This window comes from Egretta garzetta, unplaced genomic scaffold (genome assembly GCF_000687185.1).
Source record: "Egretta garzetta isolate BGI_Z169 unplaced genomic scaffold, ASM68718v1 scaffold215, whole genome shotgun sequence".
Classification (NCBI taxonomy): Eukaryota; Metazoa; Chordata; class Aves; order Pelecaniformes; family Ardeidae; genus Egretta; species Egretta garzetta.
The window spans coordinates 764,231-791,079 of NW_009259719.1; the positions used below are offsets into that span (position 1 = coordinate 764,231).

At 46.9% G+C, this 26,849-nt stretch overlaps 1 protein-coding gene across 9 annotated transcripts; it reads left to right on the forward strand.

Moving 5' to 3' along the window:
• The first annotated feature begins 200 nt into the window (after positions 1-200).
• SLC41A3 (solute carrier family 41 member 3) lies at positions 201-25,606 on the forward strand. Of its 9 annotated transcripts, none has more exons than XM_009639299.2 (10): positions 201-491; positions 11,552-11,659; positions 12,487-12,558; positions 13,366-13,510; positions 15,624-15,770; positions 18,420-18,564; positions 19,286-19,365; positions 21,172-21,306; positions 22,112-22,260; positions 24,708-25,606. In XM_009639299.2, the coding sequence occupies exons 1-10, from the start codon at positions 201-203 to the stop codon at positions 24,891-24,893; spliced, it is 1,458 nt and encodes a 485-aa protein (XP_009637594.1). In that variant the 3' UTR covers positions 24,894-25,606. The 9 variants fall into 9 exon arrangements, 8 of the variants coding, with proteins under 8 accessions (XP_009637594.1, XP_009637596.1, XP_035750656.1 ...); XR_004842069.1 differs by lacking the exon at positions 201-491 and adding an exon at positions 4,502-5,507 and having other exon boundaries at positions 22,112-22,382; positions 24,708-24,777; XM_009639301.2 differs by lacking the exon at positions 201-491 and adding an exon at positions 4,502-5,507.
• The last annotated feature ends 1,243 nt before the right edge of the window (positions 25,607-26,849 follow it).

The window sequence follows — 26,849 nt, forward strand, 5'->3', positions numbered from 1 at the left end:
TGAAGCTAAACTAAGTGCTAGTAGTTGGGTCAGCAGAGCATCTCGGATTTGGGGAGTAGGTGGTAGTTTGCCTTCAGGTTAGTGGAGTGGACAAAATGCTAAAGGGTTTCCTGTCTCTGACCCATCTGTTGCCTCTTTTTGTTTTTTCATTGTTTCTGACTTTGTTTTTCAGAAAAACTCTGTGATTCAAGAAAGCCACCATGAAAGGTGAGGAAGTTCGGCAGAGAAGAAAAGAGGGCAGGACTAGGAATGGAGAGCGATCCAGGCACAAAGCAAAGAGCAAGGGTAAACACAGAGAGAGCCGACTCGGCAGCCAGGAGGCAGAGGATGTCTCTCTGCACGCACAGCAGAAACTGTTGGCTGAGGAGAAAGCAGCCATGGCAAAGTTGGGGGAAGAGTCAGCCATCGCAATTTGCCTGCAAGTGCTCCTGCCATACCTCCTAGCTGGGCTTGGCATGGTCTTGGCAGGCATGGTTTTGGATTATGTTCAGGTAAGGGAAAGAACTGATCTCAGGTACCTGGCATGGGATAGGTGGGGGATTTTTCTTGAGAGGCAGGGGATTTGCTCTGGGAATGGCAAAATAACGGAGGATTTACAGCAGTTTCACATGCCAACATGTCCTTCAAAGTCAGCCATTATGTACTTCTATGCAGCTCTCAGGAGGCAGCACGTGGTCTTCTTTTGGCCCTTTTTCACCTATGGAGATAAAAGATAATATTGTACTAAAGAGCACACAAAGATTCTGAGGCATCTATGTAGGAAGGTACGGTCCTGTGCAAAGATCTCACCTTGGTCCTGGGAAGAGGGTGGTTGAGCTGCAACCCCAAGGGCTGTGGTGGCACAGCGCTTTCCTGCAGTAGGTACAGCTGTATCCCTCCTGGATGTAGCTCTGGAAAGTCCCGCATCCCCTGCTTCACTGTGCAAGGAGCCAGCCAGCCCAGCACTGTTAACCTTCATACAACCAGCCCAGACCAGTCTGTGCACCACAGCCTTTTCTAATGCCTTGTAGCAAATGACTCAAATCCTTGAGTCTTCTTTCAGTCTGATTTCTGAGTCTGTGACCGTCAGGAGCAGACCTGTCCTCCTATGGTGCAGCAATACAGAGCTTTAAGGTAGTGGTGACTGCCTAATTTTAGACAGTTTAAAGCTGCAGTTAATTTCCAGGTTATAAATTGCTATGTCTTTGCACTCTAGGTGACTCTCACTGCTGTGTGCCTTTTGGTTAACCCTTGTTATTTGACCAGCTAGCTGTTGGGCCAGACTGCCCTGACCTATCTAATACAGTGATACTGAAGCTGCTGTGCTTGCATTGACAACTTTCACAAATCTGGAGCTGTGTTCTTTTGCTATTACCCCTGGGCTGATCAACCTGAGCTAGAAGAGCTATAAAGGCTTAAGAGTGACACAGTATCCTTAACTGACCTTAGCATGTACTCAGTACCCAGCAGAATGTCTAGTCAGACCAGAAAACACCAAGGCAAATCCAGAAGCCAGTGGCAAACTGCTTTTTCTTTCCTTAGATGCCATTCTGAGAGTCTTGAGTAGCCACTTTAATTTTTATTTTTCAGACTTCAGACCTGCCTATTCCTATGGATCTCGGACACTAAATGCTTGTTACCTCCTGTTGTGAGATATTAAAGCGTGAAATAGGTTACAGATGGGTTTATCACATTGGAGGAATATTTTTCTTTCAAGGTTCTTCCCTTAGGGTATTTTTTTTTTTTCTAGGAAGGACTGGACCACTAATATAAACAATGTGAATTATTTAATGTTTGCTAATGTGAAGCAAACCTCATACTCTTCTGAAACTGCAAAAGTCTGGTTTCTGTTCTATGCAAATAAGGAGCTCACAAAGAGCTTTCCTGTCAGTGCTTAGAGCCTGGGAAGTCAACCCATGCAACATCTCATAGGAAAAGCAGGCCTGTGGCGATTAGCACAGTGACTTTTCATGCATGATCATGGACCGTGTCTCCTCATGGACTTGCTGCTGCTAGGAACCGCCCTTCCTTTCTAAGCCAGTCCTGGCCTCTGCCCTGCTGCTACTGCTGTTTCTTTGGAGCAACAGGAGATGCTGCGAGTTTTTGGGCCCCAGTCACTCTCCATCTGCTTGTCTCTCTACATAAGCTCTCTTCTCTGCCCTTTCCTAAAGTGGGGAAGAGAGGAGCAAGGTAGGAAACAAGAATACGCAGCCTGATGTGACAGGGAGCTTGCAGAGTCAGGAGTGCTAGTACTCCAACAACTGGGATGTACGGTCCCTGAAAAGCACCGTCCTCCTGTGAGTCTAAGGTGCCAGAATAGTGCTGTCTGTTGCTAACACTGCTGTGCTGTAAGAGCACTCACTGGTATCCCTGTCCCTTCTTTGCAGGGATGATAAGGTACGTCTGAAACTGCGTTCTTTGGCACTTGTCATCTTTCTGTTCTTTTTTTGTACTGTGACAGTGGATGGAGGCCCTAGATCAGGGTCAGGGCCCACCAAAGAGGCTCTTTCTGCTTTGGCTCCTCCAGGGCAATGCTACCTGTTGGCTAGTTTGCAAGCATAGGGATACAGTGTATTTGTGTTCAGAGAAGGGCGGCAGTGTACCTCCCTGGGTTTTGCCATGATGAGTGCTGCAGCCAGGAGGTGGGGCTTTTTTTTTCCCCCAACTAGTTAAAATCTTTTTCCCTCTGTTCAGCAATGCACTCTTTCTTCTCAAACCTGATGCATCTCTTTGCAGACAGATATGGTATATCTCTTTGCCAGGAAAATATGATGCATCTCTTTGCTGACAAATATGTTGTGGATCTTTATCAGAGCTCCTTAAATGCATAATAAGGTGACCCAGTGTACACATGCAGGTCACCTGAACCAATTACCTTCTCTGCATACTGATTCATCGGTTGAGGGCTTTTTATGGTGCTTGCTTAGAAACAGAGAGCACTGAAGCATGATAAACTAATAAACCCTGCCAGGCTGACGCTTTAGTACAGGATGTGTTGCGGCTGTGGTTTTTAATGGCATTTGAGTCATTCAGGCTCATTAATATTTCCTTTACATTAATGTCTCTGCCTGTCAGCAATCCAGTTGGCAGATACAGTGACATATGGGACTAGGTACGCACATTATCAGGCCTTTGAAAACCTGTGGTAGTTGTCCAGAAATTGTCCTTTGTTTCCTTAAAGCCTCTGAGTTTCTAAGCAGAACTGGGCCTTCAGGCTGTCACTTATCAGTTCCTGGCTGGTATAAAGAGGTTGGGTCATGTGTGGTTATTACAGGATTTTTATTAACCTCCCTCTTCCAGCTATTGTGGGCTTTTTTTTCCAATTATATTAGCTGACGTGTACTCCCTTGCTAGCTTTCAGCTAACTGGCCCACTGTTAGGTGGAAGAGACACACGTACACACCAAGCCTGTGGGGAGTGGAGAAGGCTTTGGGGGCTGTACCAAAATATCAACCTAGAAAGCAGCAAAAGACAGAGTCTCCCATCTGTAGCCAGCGTGTGTTTTCCACCCTGCCATGCTTGCAGAGAGGTCTGCTGTGCCATCTGAGCCCATTAGGCTTCATGCTTTGGTTTGTGTGAATTCAGACCAAAAGAAACACACGGACCAAATGGCTGAGAGCTTCCTCAGTTACCTACTTATCTGCAAGGGAAAAACATGTCTTGTTCTGTCCAAGCCTGCAGATGCATTTAGCTCCAAGCTGGGGACCCTGTCACAAGGACAGAGTCCACAAGCCATGAATCTTTATGTCTCTCTGCAGAGAGTGTCAGGGAAGGGGTTGATTAGTACAAAAAGTGTTTAGTAAGGCCATGCAATTTAAACATTGAATTTGAACTGGACTGAGAAACCTGTATCTTGCATGCCTACCACTGAATACTCGCTTTCATTTGTTTGCCTTCACTGGGGCATGGCTGGATTTGAACCTGTGGAATAGTGAAAAAGCTCAGTTGCCAGTGTACTAAACCAATCCTGTACCCTCCCATCCTAAATTGTGCTTTTAAAGCTTTTTGAGCCTCTGATCCAATTAGTTTGCCCAAATTAATAATTAGAAAGGAGCCCCAACAGAATACCCTGACTCCCTTCCCCACACGCATGACTTTGAGCTGAAGTCTTTATTGAGCAGGATACAAATTCTTTGGCTGTATGTGGCCATGATGCAGCTCTGGTTCTTGACCTTGTGTCAGCTGTTTGACCGTGGAGGCTCTGGGGTGAGACCCTGTCTCTCAAAGACAGTGTCTTCCTGGGAGCATGCAGAAGCGTTTTGTTTCACTTTAGGACGGGGAGACCAGCTCACAGCGTGCCATGGAAACGTTCACCCTTTCTCTCCCTTGCCTGCGGTGTAGTGAGATTACGGAGCTACCTTAAATAAGCTCTGGCTATGACTCTTATCTTGGCCTTTGCAAACTAGCAGAAAGTTGAAGTGATGACAGTAGATAAGGGTGTTCGCTTTTGAAGCTTATTGGCTGGTTCTCTGGATTTTTTTTTTTCCCCCTGAAAGCCAGTCATTCAGAGGTATAGCTAGCATAGACCGATACTTACATCCTGTGGAAACCACGGAGGGGACAGGAGGGGCTGGGGTCTACAAGAGCAGATCTTCTCTCACCAGACGGCTTAGCTGCGTCACTTGCCTGGGGATGAGACCTGCGTAATATCGTCAGCCATGAGAAGTGTGGACTCCTGTTTTCCTTGACTTTTCTTCACCTTGAAGGACAGCAAAACGGATCCTGGTTGTTAACTGCCCACCTCCTCGGCCTTGGGACAGTGAGAAAAGTTCAACGTTGCTTATGGTAGGAGTGAGGGAACTGGGGCTGGTTCACAGCAGGCTTACATATTAAACCATCGTATCAAAGGCGAGCCGCAGTCTGACAAGAAATGTAACCTGAGGAGAAAGGACACTGGTGCGTTTGAGCACGCTGAGGGATTCTTGCATGACCTGTCACTCTTTCAGTGCTGTAGCCTGAGCAGGTCTTACTGGTTTTTGCTGAGGTGGTGGGAGCTGAATGGGGTGTGGGCTCATTTCTATTCGTCCACAGACATCTCCGCAATCTTCTTTTCTCTTTTTTAATTCCCCCCTGGATATAAATCAGAGAAATAGTGTCCATCAAGTTTGCTGCCACCTGGACTCAACCCACCTGAATCAGTTTTGGAGGATACCCTTGCGGCAACCTTCTGGACGTGCTCCTAGGAGGAGAAGAAGCTAAAGTGATTTGGCATCATTGCTGTAGTTTGAGGAAAAAAATTTCTTTCGACTTTGAAGAGAGCTACGAGGAGGATCTGTGTGATGGCCTGATCCCCCCCATTTGCCTTGCTGAGCATGGGGTAATGGTGTTTGACCATGGTGGTCACCCAGTTACAGTTGGAACTGTGCTTCCATGGCAAGAAGCTGAGAGGTTTCACCTGCAAGTTGACCAGGTCAGCCAGTGGATTTTTCCCAGAGACTTCATTCTCCATTGCCTCCCAGATTTTCGTGCCGTTCCTCCTGGCTGGCTTGGGCATGGTAGCTGCTGGCCTCTTGATGGATGTTGTTCAAGTAGGTACACGTGGTTAGGCAACTTTGTAGTGAGAGGGTGGGCTAATTCACTGACCTTGAGTGTTTGTGCATTTTTGTTTTTAATGTGCGTGGTCCTAGCAGCCAGTCAGCAGGATGGCTGTAGGCTTTTCCTGTGCTAGAGAGACATTGTCCGTCTTCTTTAGATCAGTACATGGGCTCCTTGTAAACTAGGATGGTGGCTTCCAGACAGGCTGCCTGACACTGCCCTCAGTGTGTTAGGCTGGCTGCTCCCTTTACTGTATCTGACTAAACACTTTGGTGGTGACTGCTGTGAAGCAACTGGGATCAGACTGCAGCATATTCCCCTATTGCATGATATTATTTCTTTCCTTCAAAAATTGCTGATAAGGAGATCTAGGTCAGGGTTGTTATTAACTACCTGTCTCGCTTTAAAGGCAAGTTTATGCTTTCAGTTCTTTGCAAACAACCTAATGTAATCTTTGGTCTAGAAGGCATTTAGATACTGTGATGAGAGGCATGCCAGCATAAAAAGATTAGCATTGCCCACAAACTCAGTGCTTCTTGGCCAGATTCTGAGGTAGGTGTAAATTTGGAATAACTTCCATTGACTTCCAAGGAGTGCTGCTGGATTTACATCATTGTGCCCACAGACAGAATCTATCCCATCTGTCTTGCCTTTGTACCAGTGGCACAAATAGAAATGCAAAATTTGATTTAGTTTGGGCATCTCATGCCAGTGGATTTACAAATCAAAAGGCTGGCAGAGTTTCCCAAGGATATATCCTGCGCTCTGAGCTCACTAGAGAGTACATTGGATTCTCTGGCATTAGTACCACAGCAGGAGCTAAATATGGATACTTGAGTGTTTGGAAAGACAATACCTTGCTGGTTTTTCTTGCATTGGCAGAAACAAAGAAGGCAGAGAAGTAGAATTAAAGGGAATATGAGGAATATCAAAGAAGGGTTAACTGGAGCGACACACTCTCTGTTTGTCGTCTCCACCTTGTGCTGTGCTTAAGCACAGACCTGTCTTGCAGCATTACAGAAGTTCTCAAACTACCCAAGATGTTAATAGCAGTTATCTCAGAGAAGGACAAAGACGTGGCACATACCCACTCCATACCCTTGGCAGGTCAAGAGGTCTTTGTCTAAAAAAAATTGAACACACTTGCTAGGGTTTGGGCTTTGTTCAAAAATGTAACTATCCAAACTGAGGGAAAACACAAGCCATGTACACCTACGTTGCATCTGTCCTTTAAATACCAGCGTGCAGTCCACTTTGCGTATTTGTTCACTAGACTCTTGGAAATGGGGTCACACAAGAAGCACAATAATAGGAAGTGTATTTTTTGGTGAAGGTGTTTCCAACTATGTTGAAATAGAAGCCATGGGTTAGTGAGTTCAGCTCCCAGAGGAGGGAGCTAGTTCATCAAGAGTCACAGCTGGTATAGGAGAGATATTCGTGAGATAAGCTGCCATGGTATCAACAACCCCATGTTTGAAAACAAAACCAGTAGCTGGGAAAATCCAGAGATCTTAGCCTTTGAAGGTTTGGATTATTCTTCTGTGCCTTTTTGTCTCTGAGCTGCGTATTTTCACCTTTTCTTCTGGCAGTGTGAGAGCTAGAAACTCACTGTCTTGTCCAACTAAAACCTGAGACTGAGTTTGTTTGCTTGAGGTCAGGTACCCCAAGACTCATATCAGTAATCATAAGGGCTCACGCTACTGAAACTACAGGTTTTTCTAGTCCGGGAGTTGTGATTTGCCCATTTTTCAGGGGATGGTCTAGATAAGGAATGCTTTGCCCTATTTGCAGTCACTGCAAAACATTTTTAGGAAACTCCGTACATAACTTTGACAGGAAAATATATGGGCAAGCTCAAGGATAGTATCTAGAGCATACGTATGAGTTTAATGGTGCTGCCCTTGTTTTGTTACATACAAAATATCTTGAAATAATGTGGTTCTGTGCTGGGAGTCCAGCTGGCTCTCTCATTTGCAGGACTGATGTTGTTGTAAAGAGGAAAACAAAGTGGAAATTGCTTGTTTGTGTCCTATCAAACTTCGCAGGATTTTAGCAGTTTCTGATCTGTCCTGGGATGAAACCAAGAACTGTTCATGTTACTGTTAAAAAAAAGAAAAAATCAACAAGATAGATTTGACTAGCCCAGTTGACTCTAAGGCTCAAATGTGGGTGTCTCATACTGTAACAAAAGGATGCCCAAAGAAATAGCCATTTGCCATTTTGTCTTCTTGGTTGCGCAGATGGTGCAGTCTCTGTGCAGGGCTGGCAGCATGGCACGGGGTCTCTTCTTGTTGGATGTTTCCGCCTCTGCCTCAGCGATCCTTGGCTGGCTGGTTGATCCGGATTCCAGACTGGCTGGCATTGCTGGAGACCTTGTAGGGCCCTGCTGGTGTTTGGCCCACTCTTTTACAGTAAGGTGAAGAATCAGACTGAAACTGGGCAATCAGATTTCAAACCAGAGAATTCAGGAGGAAAGCTTCCCTTTCATTCTCCCCTTCCACACCTCTGCCGTGGGACGCAGTCCAAATAAAAGTCATAGTCATAAGATATCCTTCTCCTTTGTAGATAAAAGCCTTGAGATGATTAGCATTGAATAGGGTTTTGAGTTGGGTTGTGTTTTATAGTCCAGGGTCTTTTGATCTTTCTGTGGACTTGTTCAGGGCAATGGAAAACCTCTGAGGTTTCTGGTGAGACCTCACCTAGAGTACTGTGTCCAGCTCTGGAGCCCTCAGCACAAGAAGGACATGGAAGTGTTGGAGCGGGTCCAGAGGAGAGCCACAAAAATGATCCGAGGGCTGGAGCACCTCTCCTATGAGGACAGGCTGAGGGAGTTGGGCTTGTTCAGCCTGGAGAAGAGAAGGCTGCGGGGAGACCTGATTGCAGCCTTTCAGTACCTAAAGGGGGCCTATAGGAAAGATGGGGAAAATCTTTTTAGTAGGACCAGCTGTGACAAGACAAGGGGTAATGGTTTTAAACTAAACCAGGGTAGGTTTAGACTGGATATAAGGAAGAAATTCTTTACAATGAGGGTGGTGAAACACTGGAACAGGTTGCCCAGAGAGGTAGTGGAGGCCCCATCCCTGGAAACATTCAAGGCCAGGTTGGACGGGGCTCTGAGCAACCTGATCTAGTTAGCGGTGTCCCTGCTCACTGCAGGGGGGTTGGACTAGATGACCTCTAGGGGTCCCTTCCAACCCAAAACATTCTATGATTCTATGATTCTTAGCTGCTGCCATGGGAGGATGGATGCCCTGGAGAGGTAACAGGACATGGTTGGGACTGCGAGAACAGTGTAAGGAGGGACAGTGGGGGTAGGCTGCAGCTGGGGAGACTGTCTCAGTACATCATAGCCTCTCTTCCTTTATGGGACCCTATGAACAGACCCAACTGGCGTGGGGACCAGCTGCAGTGGATCATGGAGTAACCAAGTTCAGAGCTGAGCTTTAGGGCTGTAACTGCATTATGGGGACATGAAGTGGGAGTGAGTCTCGTTCTGGCTCAGTCTCCCTGTGTGGGTTTGCAATGCTGCAGGGAATGTTTCCATTCCTTCTAGGCCAGTTTTCATCTCCAATGACAGAAATGCTTCCTAGACTTAACCCAGATGCCTTCATTCGGGCAGCTCCTTGCCTGCACAGCTCTAACCTGCCACATTCACCTGCTTCTCCAGCTGATAGTCCTGCAGGGCGATGGCACGGGGATCATCTGTTTGTTCCCTATTTCTGCAGTCTCTAACACAATGGAGTCCTGGCTACTGTGGCATAAATCATTATGAATCTGTCCTTAGGCTCTTGGTGAGTCACTAATGAGACTCAAATGGAGGCAATTAAGTCAGCTTTTTTTATTAGTACCGTTGTGTGATTATTAATTGTTCAAAGCCTTTCAGTATAATTATATGTAAGGCAGAGTCCCAAAAAATCATGCCTCATATGCTGAAACTTCTGTTATGATGGCTTGAGACCTGCAAAATTCGTCATGAACATGAGGATTGGAGCTTACACTGATACAACAAAGTCATATTTCCCAAAGGTGTCATGCACAGAAAATACAGACAGTTGAGTCTTTCTGTTGCTTTTTTTAATGTCTTTTTATATGCAAAATATGCAAGGTCTTAAATGTGACTGTCTGCACACCTGTGTATTTTAAATTATTGGGTTTTTTTACCCTGTGACTATGAAGTGTGTTTTTTCTCCTCTTTCTTTTGAAGGTGTCAAAGATGTGTTTGGATCTTTATTCTTAATTAAAGAGAGAGGAGAGAGGGGGATTTGAATCTTTAAAAGAGATGTCCACCCCTAGCTTTTCTCAGGTATTTAAGTTCCATGTTAACAAATTCAGACAAAATTGTAGTGTGTCAAACAAGGTGACTATTTTTGTGTTGTCTGTTATTTACTCAACAGTAACTTACCTTTAACATTTTGAAACATGCCTGTTTCCAGGTCACCACTGCCAGAAAATTTGCTTCTTTATATTGATCGGAATGTTTTGCCTGTTATCTGCACCTCTGAGGGGTGTCTTGCACCACGTGCTCAGGGCTGGCTCAGCCCTACTTTCATTCAGCCTGACTCCGAAGGAAGCTGTGAGGTCTCCCCAGCAGAGAGCCACACCACTGGCTTCCCACAGCTTCCCATGGCACAGCCAGAGCAAAACACCGAGCCGTTACACCCTGTATGTATTTCCCAACAGGCTGACAGCTGAATGTGTCAACATTTACAGAGTCTGTCTACCTTCCTGGATTTTCAGGTTTATAGAATTCAATGGATGTGGAGAAGGTGGGAGAGGATCTGTTGTGCATTTTGTGCTCTAGCGCCAGAATTCAGGACCATCGTATGCTACTAGCCAGTGACAAGTGAGAATTAATCAACAAGTTGATCCTTCATATGACATGTAGCTAAACTATGGAAATTTTTGCCACGGGGTGGCACATGGGTTGGAGGGGGCAGATTGGATGAATACCTGAAAGAGAAATCCTTTGAACACTGGTAAGTTTGCAGAAAACCCCCACCAGCTCAGTTCCCTGTGGCAGATAGTTGTAGGCTGGAAAATACACAGGAGAATTTTCCCACCTACTTGTCATACTTGTAGATTCGTGCTTTATATACCTCAGTTTGACTACTGGTGGAGATAAGGATAGGTTAGGTGGACTTTTGGTCTGACTCATTGCAGCTACTCTTTTTTCTTGTGTCCTGCTCTTAGATGTTGGGCTAGTTGGTTTTACTTCACGGTGAGCTGCTCCATTCTGTGATTTCATCCTGATGTGAACCTCTCTGGCTACAGCGGGACTTTGCCAACATCCTTGAATGCACAGGGGGTGAATGAATTATGTTCCAAGGCACTGTGTGGTAGATAAATTAGAGAAGACATATGTTAATCAACAAAGTTTCTTAAGGTTTCAGATAATTTCTAGTGTTGCAGCTGATTCAACAGCTTTGTACAGTTCAGCTTCAGAGAAGCAGTGATAATCAACCCCAGCAGGTCAGGCTTACGGGATATCTTAATTCAAAGTCCTTTTTCCAACTGTGCTGGGAGCATGCTTGGTAACAGGAAGATTTAGGAACTGCCTGTGGAGAAGAGATACAAAAATCTCCTTTCCCTCCCACCACCAGTCTTAGATGCTTAGTTAGAAGTTTGGTAAAAAAAGACAGACACAACCTTTTGTTGTTAGATCGTTTCCAGATCTTTGTGTTTATTCTTAGGAGACTGGACATTTGGCTTGTGAACCCTAATTATTTTTTGTGTTGTTCTTGGCTAATGCTAAAGGCACATTTTAATTTGTGGCTTTCCAAAATCTTCTGCTGCCCTCAGGAAGAAAGTTCCTTCCCTGTTAGGATAGTGCTTTGCTGTGCATGAGGTCAGAAAGACGATTGCAAGCTAAAAGTTGCTTCCTTCACCCCCAAAATGCAAGCAGCCCAGCATATGCCCCCATGTGCATAGCAGACACCTCTAGAGCAGGTGTTGAGGTGGAAACCCACTCCCCTTTGAAACAACAGCCTTGGACTGGTCAGCATCACAAACTGAGGTCGTTGCCTTTGTTTTCTTCCAGCACTGGGAAGTGTTTCGGACAATTACGGAAGTTTTTATCCTGGTTCCTGCCTTGGTTGGCCTGAAGGGTAATCTGGAGATGACTCTGGCATCCAGGCTCTCTACTGCTGTGAGTGTTAACATGGTGGTGGTGGCGTGTGTGTGGGGAGGGGGGGATTAGCAGGAGGCATCAGGAGATTCTGCTTTTATATAACCACGCTGTGTGTATGAGACATGCCCTTTTCTGCTAAGTAGAAACTAGTGGGGTGTGAGTGTTAAAATAATGTGTTTGCCCTCATTTTGTAACTGGAACAGAGAATTTCAATCTGCGCTTTGAAGGTGAATTAATCCCTGGGTGGCCAGTTGCAGATTATTTGGGGCCCTGTGACACATGAAGGAGACAAAGCCAGGGCTCCACAGCTGTCAGCTTCAGTATTGGATTGCTTTTCTGTGGGTATCGATTCCTGAGAGACCCAGGACTTCCCAGCTATTCTACCCTGGGGGGAGCAGACCAAGGCTTCTTGGGACCTGCAGTAGCTTTTGCTACTCTAGCTTTGATTTCCCTTCTCTCCCTAAGCAGTTTTGTTTACTTTGGGCTGTTTGTATTGCATGTCTCGGGAGAAATTTGAGCTTAACAGAGCAATTTAGGGGGAATGAAAGAGGAAAAATGGTTTAATTTATTCATCTTTTGGTCTCTGTGTGCCCACTCCACCTTTAGCTGGGTGTCCTGCACTGCCTCTGCACCTCCTTGTGAGCCTCTGATACCCCTGGGATACTGGGCTGGAGCATGATGGAGATGTGTCAAGAAGGAATTGCAGGGAAGGCTGGAGATGCTGGCCTGTGCTCACCTCTCTCTGGCTTTAGCAGCCCCTTTCCCACAGGGACCAGGTGAAACTGCCTTCAGCAGCCACCTGCACCACAGGATCAGGTTTTCAGGGTGTCTCTCTTGGCTCCTAGGCTAACACTGGACAGATGGATGATGCCCAGAAGCAATGGAAAATGGCCACCTGCAATTTAGCCCTTATCCAGGTGAGTCACTTCAACTGGGAGTGGAAAAAGGCGCTTTTCTTTTGCAGTGCTGCAGCCCAAGAGCATCTGTTCCCAGCACTGCCGAATCCTGAGCTGTTGATTTGGGACAGGTATTCTTAACAGAGCCAAGCAGAACCCAGGACGTGACCTCCAGTAAAGCTTTGTATGGCCCCACAGCTTGTAGTTTAGCTGCAGAACACATCTAGACATTCATTGCCTTTGTGGACAAATTGAAATAATGAAAAAACCTCAGTTTTCGGGGGGAGCTGCAGCACAATCCCTGTTTCACAACAGCCCCTAAATAAAGCTCATCATTTACTGGCAGTGTTTGGGAATCAGCCTTGGGCAGGAGGGGAGAGATGGGAGAAATGTGACTCTTGTAGCTCTTTCTGCTTGTTAAAATCCAGCAACCAGCCTAGAAGTTGCACATGGCAAGGCCACAGGGCTTGCAACATGTGTCTGTGTGCTTTCCCTTATCTCCTTCCACAGCTTTCAGCTTGCTAGGAGGGTTGTGTTGATGGGGAGCCCATTTTTGTGTTGACCAGGGCTATTCCTTTGCAGATGGACTCTGTGTCCATTGCTGAAATGTTATCTGCCCTTTGCAGGCCTCCAGACTTTTCTCTAAACTTCGTCAGGATTTTTTTTTTTTTTAATGTAGTGGAGCCTTACAGGGATGCTGCTTAAATACATAAGCAATCAGCATCTCTGCAAGGCTTAGCTGTGTGGAAATTCTGCAGTTGCATGGAGCCAGGACTGCCTGGGAGCAGATGCAGATGACTGCTCACCGCTCACTCTTTTGGCCCCCAGGTCCAAGCCACCGTGGTGGGACTTCTGGCTGCTGTTGCTGCTGTGATCCTCGGAGCCATCTCCAAGGGCTCTGTGGAGCTGAGCCAGGCTGCCGTGCTGTGTGCCAGCAGTGTGACCACGGCCTTCATAGCTGCACTTTCCCTTGGTGAGTTGTTTTCGTTCCTCAGATCAAACATGCAGCACTCAGTTGTGGAAGAAAACTGTCCCTTCTGCCAGGGAGGCCCTTTGGTCTGGCATAGGGAGGAGCGATGCAGGAAGCATTAGTCCTATGTCTTCTGCTTTCCCCTTCTGCATGCTGCCTTTGCTTGTCTTCTCACAGGATCTCTTTGCTGGGCTCTCAGCATCCACAGAGCAAACAAAATGTTCCACTTCACCTGACACGCGAAAAATGCCACACGCTATGCATGGGTATAAACACACGTGCACACACACTTTCTCCTTGTGTCCTGGGTGACCCGTTAGCCATCTACACTGGCCCTTTTCTAGAGGAGAGTGAACTAACGCCATGCACAAAGCAGGCTATTGAGCATCTGTTAGCAGACAACTTCAGACCACGCTCGAGATGGACTTGGGTCACCCAGTGCCCTGGGGAGGATTGCGGCCAGCCCTGTGCTTGCCTGCTGTGAGCTCTGAGCCAGGCACTCCGCTCCCCTGGCTATTCCCCTTGCAAGGGAAACAGGGAGGACGGGTAGGAGCTGCTCTGTGTTGCCTGAAGATGATCAGTTTGTAGGTCTGCCATGCGAGGGCAGCATGATACCCTGAATAGAGGGAGCTGGCAGAGTTGGATACAGCAAGTTTTCAAAATGAAAGAGACAAGTTAGACCAAATGCATATCCTGAAGCTGAAGTCAAAGGGTGATTGTAGATGCCTTTGATGAAAAACATGGGATAAGGCAGTTGTTAAAAGACAAAAACAGCAGCGCAGCTTTCATTAAACTCTTCCCTTCAATCTCCCTGCTCAGTGTGATACAGAGAGGCTTTGCTGCTGTACTGACACAGGCTTTCAACCAGCCTTAGTTTTGTCCCTGGACATGGTCACAGGCAGCCTGTGTGTGGGTGTGCACAACGGGAAGCTGCTATTTTTATGAACAGGGAGGGAAGCAGCATGAACTGTGCTGTGGGGAGGGGAGCGTGGGTGCCTGGGAGGGCTGTTGGGGAGAGCGCCATGTTGTGTGAGGATGTATTTCTGTATAAGGGATGTCGTACCAGGGAAGGTGCACACGTGGCATTCAGGGGAGAGCCAATGCTCCTGTGCACGTTCACCCTCGATGGGCCTGTGCGAACAGGCACAGGGAGGTTGTGAGCTGGAGAGAACCACCATTTCTTAGGCTTCCTTTGGTGCATCCTGTCAGCCATGGAAGGAATCTGAAGAGATGTCACGTGTCTTGCCTAAAGGCCGCCCTTGCTAGTCACCCAGCAGTGGAGGCTGGCCAGGCAGGGTTTATTCCAGGTGGCTTTTCCACAGGCCTGCGAGAGATCTGATGGTGGAGGGATTCCCATACGTTCATCAGGGTTTGGGGTTTGTGCTTCTTAATTTTGCTGGGCAAGCGAAATTTCCCTCCTCTCCAACCATGCTGAAAAGCAGCTGAGTTTTCCAGGTGCAGCTCAGAGGACAAGGAAAGAGAGGTGATGTGGGCCACCTCCATAACCCCTCGACTCAGAAGCTGCTCACTGCATCAACATCCACCCAGTGCAAATTAAAGCAGCCCCAAAGACTCTGGGACGTGAAGGGTCAGTCTGATGGCTGGGCTGAAAAGCTAATTCAGGCTACTGTAAGGAAGCTCGTTGTTCCTTGGTGATTCAAACTCAGAGAAATTTTGGTCTAATATGGAAAATATCTTTGTGCTGTGGAATCCAGAGCAGAGGATGGCACCAGGAGGCTGCCGCATGCCTGCTGTGTGCTTATCTATGAGTGTGCTTCGTGCCTGGTCCTGTTTCAAGGCAGCAAAGATTAGGCTGCTCAGGAGGGGAGCTCCTACATTTGGGCTGCCTGCTGGTATCTCCTTTGATCCCTGGAATTTGCTTGTGTGCCTCTGGGCCTTTGGTGCAGTTCATAAGGGCAGAGTCATGCCCTTCAGGTTGGTGAAAGCAAGAGGACAAATTCCTGGGGATGTCCAATCTCCAACTGCGTGGTACCGCTACGGGCAATTTGCTCCTTGCTTTTCCCAGACCCTGCGTCCCTCTGGGAACCAGAACAGCAGCTCTGGAGTGAAATCCAGCAGGATGCATTCTCTGATGCCTGCTCTGTGTCTTCTCTAGGTCTGGTGATGATTGGTGTGATCATCGGAGCAAGGAAAGTTGGGATCAATCCAGACAATGTCGCCACACCCATAGCAGCAAGCCTTGGAGACTTGATAACCCTTTCCCTGCTGGCAGGAATCAGCAGTACACTCTTCAAATACATAGGTACAGTGTTTAGCAGGGATTTGCAGCTCAGCAAGGGAGGGGTGAATCCTTGTGAAATTATTGCAGGGTGCTTACCCATTTCTGGGATGTTTCAGCGTGGAGGCTGTCATGCCACTGGGGTAGAAAAATTACCAAAGAGGCTTTATCCAGGCTCTCTTTTAGTAGCAAACTGGAAAGCAGAGCCTAAGAAACACAACTGGGATTTGTCAAAGAAATGACCAATGTGTATTGCATAGCTTTGGAACAGAAGGTTGACATATGTGACACTGACTCCATTCCTGCATCTGTTGCTAGCCAAGCATAACTACTTTCTGTACATGGGTAATAGCAGGTCCTTCCTCACAAAGCTATTTCAGGGTTTTGGCATTTGTAAAATATTCTTGTATCTTCTCATGTGGAGAGTCGTGGATGAACAAGGTATTATCATCTTGGAGGGAGGGAGGCAGTGCTGTATTGTTTTATGCTCACAGGGCTGTGAGTAGGAGTTGTGGCTATGGGGTTAGCTGTGCTGCTGCTTGGCAAAGACTTGGGCACCTGTTGACATTGAAAAGCACAAAACATGTTGCAGCTTGGTGATATATGCCTGACTGTTGCTTGTAAAGTGCTAGGCTATTTACCGTGAGCCTAACCTGGAACAGAAACAGGAAAATAAAAAAAAAACCAGCAAACTCAATACCATTTGAATCCCAAACTGTTGCTTCAGACTGTGAGCAGAAGCAGCAAGGCAGCTGTTCTCAGTTTGCATAACTCGTTCCATATGCCAGCAAGTGAGGGAGAGAAGGAATACACGTCGCAGGGAGAGGCCTACGAATTGCTTCTGTCCAGCCCTCCTTGAGTTTCAGAGGTGCATTTTTAATAGGTTTTTTCCATGACACCATCACACCTGCCTCTGCAATGCTAGTTTGTCTTTCAATCGCTACACCTCTGATACTATCTCCCAGGGAGCACATGGCAGAACAACACGATAACCTCTGTGGTTGTGACCCGAGAGCATTTATGATGTTTTCAGAGTAGTTTAAGTAGCCTCTTGAGATGGAAAATACTCAGCGCACAGACACCTAGTCATTGGGAGCCTGAAGCGAAGCAGGGAGGAGGAAGGCACTGTTGATGTTGGTTGAATAAATCAATTTCCCTCCCCAGTGTGTAGTTAAGGGACAGGTCATGCTGTGACAACTTCTAGGTGCTACCAAAATGTGTCCTTCAAAAATACTGGCGAGTCTCTAAAGTTTGGAGTACTATGCGCCATTTGATGCAGCACCACCTCATTCTGTGGAATACCCTTTTGCCAATGAAGATACTAAATTTTTTAAAAATTGACTCTGGTCCTTCCCAGCCCTGCATAATGGAGATACAAACTGTGCCAAAGGGTTGCAGCCTGCTTATGGGCTGTATGTGAGAGAATGTGGCAGAACTGGAATGTGGAGACTGAAGTCCATCCATTCTACCAGGAGTCTTTCTGTGGGCTTTGATAAGGTTTGATAGATTCCAGTGCTCTGTGTCTGCATTATTTAAGAAGGAATTAATTGCCCAAAATAACAACGTGGTGGGGGCGGGAGGGGAAGATCCAGTGCAGCAGCTAAGTCTAAGTCTAAATCTGTCGTACAACCCATCCTTCCTAAATGACTCCAGGTGGTAAACTGCACTGACAAAACAGCAGCTATTTACACCCCAGAAGTGGTTGCATTTCAGTCACTAAAGCCACCCGTAAAGAGTGCCCCTCTTCGTGTAAGAGCCCTTGGCTCATGGAAGATACCGTCATCACATCAGCTCTATCTTATCCAGGTAGCCTGAGGCCCTGGCAATGTCATTTTGAAAAATGCACACTTTGAGCCTGCTTCATCTCCCAGATTACCTGCAAAGTCTGCGTTACAACCCGCTGGCTCTGGCCCCAACACAGAGACCAGATGGAGAGCTTTGTTGAAGAAGCATTTTTATATCAAAAGGATTGGCATCATCCCCATTGCTTGAAGGTGTTTCTCATGCTTCTGAGTCATATTTATTTTCCTTTAGTGCTGCACATCTACTTATTTTTTAATTCCTTTGTTTCTAAAGGTCACTTCAAGGTTATGTCCCTACCGAATGGAAAAAGCACCTAATGGAAATGCATGTAAACTAGGACGAAAGAAACCCTGGATCTTAACTGGCTTATACATGCAAGAGAGCATTTGTTCCTATGGAGCAGGCCAGCTGCTCAGCAATTCTGCTAGCTTGCCACCAGAAGTACCTATTACCTATTGTTTTAGGTGAAGGCATGAGGTGTCTGTCAGAAGTGTGATACAGCCTGCACACAGGAGTTTCCCCCTTGCCCTGCTGTTTGATTTTTACCCTGAAGCTAGAAATTTTGTAACTTTTTGTCTTGCTTAGTTGGAGATGGAATTGGAGACTTGCTCATCTTCAAATATAACTTGCTTTGAATCCTGCTGATTTTCAAATAACATCCCCTAGCAGTAAGTTTCAGGGTTTAATTATGGATTTCTGTGGCAGAGTGAGGTGGTTGTGTGGGGAATATCTTGGTTCATGTGATTTTTCTACTAATGTAACTCAGTCTGAGCGAGAGCCGTGCTGCCTTTCTTCCAGACTTTGTGCAATACCATTTTAGCAACCAGTGAAGCCATGGACATTTAATTCTAGATTTCTTTTCCTTGCCAGATATGAAATATCTTTCTCCTCTGATCTGTGTTGTCTTCATTGTCATGATCCCTCTCTGGGTTGCTATCGCCAAGCAAAGCCCTTCCCTTGCCGAAGTCCTGAAATCTGGATGGCAGCCGGTCATTGTTGCAATGAGCATCAGCAGGTAAACCGAGGAACTGCCTCTGAGCCCACTCACGTATGCACGCTGCAGAGAGACCCTGTGCTCATTTAGAAAGCCATCAAGAGTGAAACTGGAAGGGACAGCAGAAGGGTATTTGTCCAGTGCTTCTCAGCCTTTGGTGGCTCCCCAACAGGCCATGCGATAGCAGATAAGGAACCCCCAAATAACTGGAAAAAAGCAAGTCATCGTTTTAAGTCTCACTTGCACATCTATGCACCATGTGGGTGCAAGCTAGGAAACCTAAAAGGGAGAAGATGACCATCACAGATTCAGATTTCAACCTCACTTTTACCCAGCTGTTAAGACAGCAGACTGGTGAATGTAGAGCCAAGTAGTTCATTCCTCCTGTGGTGTATCTTTCAGACCCAGCCGAGATCTGGGGAAGAATTTTTAAAAAACTGCTAAGACCAGTATAGAAGTGGAGTAAAACTTTTGGGGAGGGTGATAAAGCTTCCCTGGCTACTGTCAGTTTTGCTCAAGAGTGGGCAAGGATGTCTTCCTGATCTCACTACGCCATTAACAAAAACTCTAAGGCCATCTGTTGATGAAAACTGAGCTGTAAAAGGAGTAAATGGGGAATAGTCCATCCCTGGCAATGGGAAAGAAGCAGTAACTCAGTAACTCAGTGTGCTATTTTCATAGCGTAGGAATTGCCCTGGGAAGAGAGATTGATCCACCCTCATTGCCTGTCCTTTTTTAACAGCATTGGTGGGCTCATCTTGGACAAAACTGTAACTGACCCAAACTTTCAAGGCATGGCAGTTTTCACACCTGTGATTAATGGTATGTTGGGTAGGGGGGGTTATATGCATGCTTTTATTTATACCTCCCCCTCCTCCGCCAGGGCTTATGTTATCCACTGTTGCCCCTACACAGAGATCTGTGTTCATGTCCCTGCTGCCATCACGAGTGGAAGTGAAGCTACTGGTCCCCATTACATCCCTACTTACTTGTATCTTGAAGCGTCTCTGGAGCAAAGTAGCAGGCAGGGCTGAAAAATACTGGCAGAGCTGTGGGAAAGGTTAACAGCATTTTATGGTTGTCTCCAAGAGTTACGTTGTCACCTTTACTTTCGTAACATCAAACGTACTAAGGATGTCACAATAAATCCATTTTCCCTGTCTTTCTCCACTCAGCAATTTGAGCTGTGCAATCATCCCCTATACAGATTGTTGATAAAGATTAATCTATTAAGATCAGATACGTGTGTGTGTATGTATAAAGCCTATTATATATATGGATTATATGTAGGGATTTTTAGTATATATCTCTCAACATCTTTTGTGTGTGTATTTATATTCGTCTGAAGCCTCACAGTACCTTTATACACACACATACGAGTACAAACTGCTGGGGATCCTGGCATCTCTGAGGATCCACTGGGTTATTTTTCTGTTACTGTAATGTTCTTGCAGGCCAGGCCCATTCCAGGGGAAACCCACATTCTAGGGCAGGCTTGGTCTCATGCCACCCTCAAAGCGTGGCGTCCTCTTGCAGTGTCAGAGGGAGTCACCCAGCTGTCACTTTACTGGATCTGCATACAGAGAGCCACCTTGCTGACATAGTCTTTCCAGCATGGTCAGCCCAAGAGCCTGATTAGGAAAGTACGTCAACAACAATTTAGATGAACAATGATTGACCCAGACATTGCTCTGTGGGGGTGGGCGACCTGTTTGGCAGAGCTGGTGGCAGAGTTACTCAGTGCTCCGTGTTTTTGCACAGGTAGCTCCTCACTTGTCCTGCAAAGCATGGCAGTGCACGATTCAGAATGCTCCCATCTTGAACTATGCTGAGCTAGTCTTAGTATTTCACTTTGATTCTGCTCTGGCAAGTCTCACGTTTAATGATGGAGCATTTCCTTCTTCAAGGAAGGTAAAACATGAGAAGCCTGTAGGATCTGGCTCACTGTTATCTCTTCTGTGGCATTTCTACCCTGCAAATACTCAGGGTGGTGGAGGTTTGCTCCATAGATCATCATCCCTCTATTTTCTGCTGGAAAACATAGCTGCTTTCTCATGTTTGCTAGAATTAATCAGTCTGGAAGGAATTAATTGCCTTTTAATTAGCTAACGTATTTGGGCTCTGATTCATTCTCATATGATTCCTTCTCATTTAACAAGTGTGTTAGAGGCCTTCAGACAGACATATAATCGCTTTCTGTGATGTTTGTTGTCTTTTAAACAATAACGGCTCTCTGGATGAGTATATCCAAGAAGTGGCCATGAGCAGCATCTGCCATCGCCTGCGCTGCTTTCCCCAGGTGTTGCTCACAGGCTGCGTCAAACCAGGTGCAGTTACATCATCTTCAGAGGCCACGTGGCATTTACAGCCGGTGCTGGGAAGCAAGGGAAAATGTTTCCAATAAAGCAGTCAAAAGGAGGCGGTCACTGGAGCCTTCCTGATTTTTAAGAGCTGTTCCTGCCAAGTGAATGGTGCAGCATCACCATGACATGCGGGACCAGGTTTTCTCTTTCTCTCACTGCTGCTCTCAGTGAGCTTGTAAGTGAATGCAGATCGACTCACCTTGGGCTAGGTGTTTCCTGCTGCAGTGAAGGTGGTTTACAGGTTTTCTGTGTTTTGTCCTCATAGGTGTTGGAGGGAATTTGGTCGCCATCCAGGCCAGCCGTATTTCCACATTCCTGCACTTCTGGAGCATGCCTGGAGTTTTGCCATACAAGATGAGGCAGAATTGGCCAAACCCATGCACCACATTCTTCTCCTCAGGTAGACCTTGAACCCTAGGTGTCCATGTCTCAAGGCCTGTCATCACAAATAGCTCCTTTACCAAGACTGGTTGGTGAAGGACTATGTGGGTTTCAGAGGCAGAACTCCCTTTCCCCCTTACAGGGAAGATACTCTGATTGGAGAGGAAGCATCTCTGCAGTGGGCAGCTTGGAAAAAAGCTTGTGGTATACTTGCTCACTGGCTTGCAAAGAAACTGGCCTTCAAGGAGCACTAAAGAAAGTAATTGAAAAAGAATCTCAGGTTTGATCTAATATAGAAGGTCATTTTAACCATGGCCAGCCTAGAACCATCACCTGTGGGCAGAGGGGTGGATAATGCATCTTTGCTGAAAATCAGCAACTCCTCCATCTTCAACAATAGATAAACCTAAGCATCAGCAAAACTGGATTTGGGTCTGTTGTCTTTTTAGATTGCAGGTTCCTCTTTATTTTCCCTGCTAGGTTGGGAGTTACTGCTAAAACAAACTAAAAACTGGGAAAGTGCATTGCAGCAAGGCAGAACAGAAGCAGTGGGAGGCAGAGAGCAGCTGAGAGGAGTGTTTGGTAGAAGTGGAGTGGATCAGCACAGAGCATGTCTTTGGCACGTAGTTTCAGTGCTAGACAAAGCTTCTGGGCTGATACTGCAGATGCTCCAGATTGCTGCGTGGTCTAGAAAAGGCGTTAGCAATGTGGTTGGTGGGAGGGGACAGCCCCAAGTCTATGCATTAAAATATGCAGCTGCGTCCTGTTCTCCCTCCATCGACTGCAGCCGCTGTCATCGCTGTTTCTGTCTGTCTCCTCTGCAGAGGTGAATTCCAAGTCAGCCCGAGTCCTGTTCTTCCTGGTTATCCCAGGGCACCTCGTGTTCCTCTACACCATCCATCTGCTGCAGGGAGGCCACACGTCTCTGTCCTTCACCTTTGTGATGTTCTATCTGACTGCTGCTTTGCTGCAGGTAAACCCCAAGCTCTCATCCAAGAGGAACCTCTCAGATACAGTGAAAACAAAGCAGTCTCCAGGCTAAACAGGAGGCATGGTAAAACTTCCAACAGCAGCCCATGTTTCCAGTCATTTCAGGTGTGCTTCCTACCAAGCATCATGTATCTTCTGTAGATCCAGTAATACTTCACCCAAATTGCCAGGGTCTGGTTTCCCACGTGAGCGCAACTGCCCTTAAGGGTGAGGGAGGGACCAGGCATGAGATGAGGAACAAGTTATCATCATCCGCTGAGCTGCAGTAAGTGTGCAGACACACACTTAGCAAGGAGGTACCTCTTGCTGTACGTGGTACCTTGTTTTACCATGTTCACTCCTTGAGTCTCTAAGCTCCAAGTATTTCTAGACTAGCACTGGTCATCCCAATAAGGGGCAAGTGAGAGGCTGTGAACCCAGGCCAGCAGGTTTGCCCACTCATTTTGGAAACCAGTTTTGCATATTATGGTGAAGACCTAGGGATCCCCCTAGGCAGGGTCATATGGGTCGAAAGCAAAGGGAAAACCCAGGCCTGAGAAGTTCATCTTCAAAAGTAAAAGTTCTGGGTAGGCCATGGGCAGTTCATCCAATTTGTTCTGCCTGTTCCCTTTCACTGTTTTGCCTGCCTTGTAAACTTTGTCATCTCACTCAGAAATGCATGTGGCTGTTGCTTGAACTCACAGAGGCTCTGACTTCACTTGCCCTTTTAGATCAGTGATTCATTAATTTGCAGGGTGAGGTAGCTGACTTCTCGCTTTGCCTTACAAGCAGCCTCGTGTCTGGGGGTGAATTCCTTGTGTGTGTAAACAATCATTTTTTGTTGACCTTTGCACAACCCTAAGCCCAGCAGCACAGCCGTAGCTGTAAAGGAAAATATTTATTCTTCTCTTTATGCATTGAGGTAACTCCTCAACCAGAGCCAGGCATGAAAATACGCAGAATAAATGACAGCATAAAGAGCAGAATCCCAGCAACGCCACTGACCCCGAAAGATTCCCATGGAGGGCAGCAGAGGAGAATACACTCACCCTGGTTCTTTCTTCCCCTCCATTATACTTTATAAAGACAGACAGAAAGAAAGAGAGGGGGAAGTTTGGGTCAGCTGTAGTAAGCCCAAAGAGAAAGATCAGAGGCCTAGAAAACATGACCTCGGAGGAGTGATTGAATGGAGTGGGGTTAGCTAGTCCAAAGAAGAGAGGCTTGAGAAGAATCTGGTTAACAGCCTTTAAACTACCAAGTTTCTGTAGGGAGGGACAGAATAACATTTTCTCTGTGGTCACTAGGAATGAAACATGAAATCGTGGGTTTCAAATGGAAAAAGGCAGATTTATGTTAGACCTTGGGAAAAACAAGAACATAAAAAAAAAAAGCCATGGGACCGATTGCTTAGAGTGTGGCATCTCCATCTTTGAGGGTTGTTTAGCATAGGTTAAACAAACGACTGTCAGGAAAGATGTGGGCATATTTGATCCTGTATTGAAGCAGAGGAATGATCTATATACAGCTCTTTGAGTTTCCATCCAGCTTTAGTTTCTGTGATTCTGTTATTTAATTTGCTTCCCCCATCTCTCCTCCTTCCTCTCCCCCCCACCCACCCTGCAGTTTTCACCTTTAGAAATGCTGCCTCTGGCTTTGGTTCCTGTTGTGCTGCCGGCTCCCATGGAGGGACCACAGATGTGGGGTGCAAAGTCTCTCTCCCTTCTTAATTCAATTAACTAGACAGTCTTTAATCTTTACCCAAAGTATTTTTTTCCTCCATCTGTTTATCAGAATTGGGAATGAAATAGGAATTAAAAGAAATCACAACAAAGATTTTAAAACTGTTGAGATTAAAAAAAAAATTCTTTTCTTTTTTTAACATCAGTGCTGCTTGGGATAACTTTGATGTAAAAACTGCCTCAAACTCCAGTTGTCCACTGAGACTTTTAGGAAAAACAAAGTAGACGTGATCTGAATTTCTAACGGAAAAAAGAAGGATGAAGAGAAAAAATCTGGCTACAAACTTATCCTTTGGGGCTGCCTGCATATTCGCAGCAGCCCTGTTTCTGGTGGAGTGAATGGGAGCACTCTCATTCATGGCATGGGAAGTGGGAACAGTACCTTTGGGAGATGCTTTTGGTGTGGCCAGACTCCCATTTTGGGCCACATGATGCTGGTGAGCAGTTCAAACATGGTCCCCACACTTGTGGCTGGCAGCACTGGGCCATGGCACCGTGGCCGATGCCTGAGGGCAGGAGCCAGCTGCTCCCATTCCAGTGCAGCTCCATCCTGCAGAGAAACAGCGGTTCTCTGGGAAAGGCGTTAACTCTTGTTGATCCCTGTTCGCTCTGGTATCTTGGCCACGGCCACGTCATTTTGGCTGTGAGCAGCGGGAAGCTGTGTGTTGCCTTCTTGCTGCCTCACAGCAGGGCCTATCTTGCCTCTCCTCAGGTGGGAATCCTGCTCTACGTGGCTGACCTAATTGTGCGCCTGATGTGGAGGAAGGCGCTGGATCCGGATAATTTCTCCATCCCCTACCTCACTGCCCTGGGGGATCTCCTGGGCACCGGATTCCTGGCCGTCTGTTTCCGCCTGGTTTGGCTTGTCCATGGTGCAGACATGAACCTGGGGAACTGAGAGACCATGCGTTGCTCCACATTATTTGTGCAACACAGTGCTTTCCTCTTGGACAACGGGGTACTTGGCGATGAGCGCTGAGTCACCTGGCTGGATTGGGCCTCCCTTGCCGCCCCCAACGCCCCATCTCTCCTCCCCGTCGTGCCTTACAGCTGGGCTCACCCGCCCCCAGGAATCAGCACCCACAGACTTGCGCCCTCGCAAGTGAGCAAGCCGGTTTTAAGCAGTGCCCACTGCTCACACCTGTGCCCGGCAAACAAGGCGTGAAGGAGATTTTGGGCCATTTGTGATGAGTGAGCATTTTGATCGGTTTGAGTCTCTAGCACCAACATGGCCAGCAAAGCCTGCCGAGGTCACTGCATCCGATTCTGCAAGCGGATGTCGCAACCTCTTCATCGGTCTCTGACTTCCCATCAAGGGAAATTTTTTATTCGCCCCCCTTTTCTCTCTCGTCGCGTCCCTGGAGGAGGAGAGCAATCAGGTCTTTAAACTTGGCTTCTCTCCATCGCTCAGACGCTCAGGATCTGATGCAGTGAGCTCCTTGCTGGCTCACGCCCAGTGGGAGGTTATCTAAGGACACCACCTACCTGCCCTGGCAGTGTCACTAATGTCTGACTGACAAGCTGGACTGATGGCATTTTCGGGTAGGAAGGTTTGTTTTTACAGTTTATGAAATGTCCAGTAGTTAAAATGTTTATAGAAACATACACACAAATAAAGTGGTTAAAAAAAGGTAATGCTGTGGATTTAAGGGTTGTTTTTTCTTGCCATGGCTCCGCCTGTTTCTAGTTCAAACTTGTCAAGTAGAACTTCTTGCTCGTTTCTTTCTCATCCATTCAGGGTTGGACAACATGATTTTAACAGGGCTTCAGGAAAACTGGTGTTTCCTAACCAAGAGCAGCCTTTTGCAGCCCCATGTTTCAGGTTAGAATTAAAGCTCATTCCCTCTCCCACATTCGCCATCCGCTCATTAACAATTGCTCCGCGACGAGTCTAGTATCTGTGTGTGAGCGTCAGGACCATGTTGGGCTGGGTGGGGATCTGGCATGAGGCTTTGGCAAATGACTCCTTAGGTCCTCGCTCCAGGGTGGCGATGTTGTGCTGCCAGGAACATGTCAGGGAGGCTTGTGGGGCTGAAAGCTGCCAATTCTCACCGAAATCAAAGCAGCAGTGGGGTCCTCCAGATAACAAGATGCCCAAGAGTCAGGAGTTGAGGACGTTGATCAAACCTTTGAAAAACGCCGCTAAGCCTCAACTTTAATAATTATCTGCCTTTGTATGTGTTGGAGAAGGGAAAAGAGGGGGGGTGTCAAGTCCCCCAGCCTGCTGGCAGGCAGACGCCTTGTTCAAGGACCTGCCAGCTCTTAAACACTTAAATTTGAGCTGTGTTGGGTGCCTGCTGGCCTTGGGTGTTTCTTTGCTCCCGGTGCTGCTCCGATCTCCCAGAGCTGCTGCAAAGCTGAGGCCCCTGCACAAGATCAACGCGTGGCTGAAGGTCCCTAACAGCAAAAGCTCTTCAGCTCTGGGCTGCCAGGCGTGGGGAAAAGCACTCCCTGAAAAAACCAAGATGTCACCTTCCCCCTCTCCAAGCACCCTCTTCCTTTTTTTGTTACGAAGGGTAAATTACCTCACGCTGGCTGAGCTGGAGAGTATGCGCACACCAGCTTCGTGGTGGGGGAGAGGGCAGTTTTTGAGGCACAACTCCCCCCGCCGTGGGCCTCGCTGCTTTATCTCTCGCTGCAGCCTGTGTGCTGTCAGCTCTGCTCCGCTGCACCCGCCAGACCCGAGCACCCACGTGTGAGAACTGCAGCAGCAGCAGCTGAGGGGGCTTGCGGGGAAAGCCAAGCAAGCGTCTGATTGCTGGTCCCAGTTTGAGGGGGCTGCATTAGGAGATACATACGTATATATTCTAATAACTTGAGCTTAGTGTTTTATTTTGCAAACCTTTATTAGCAA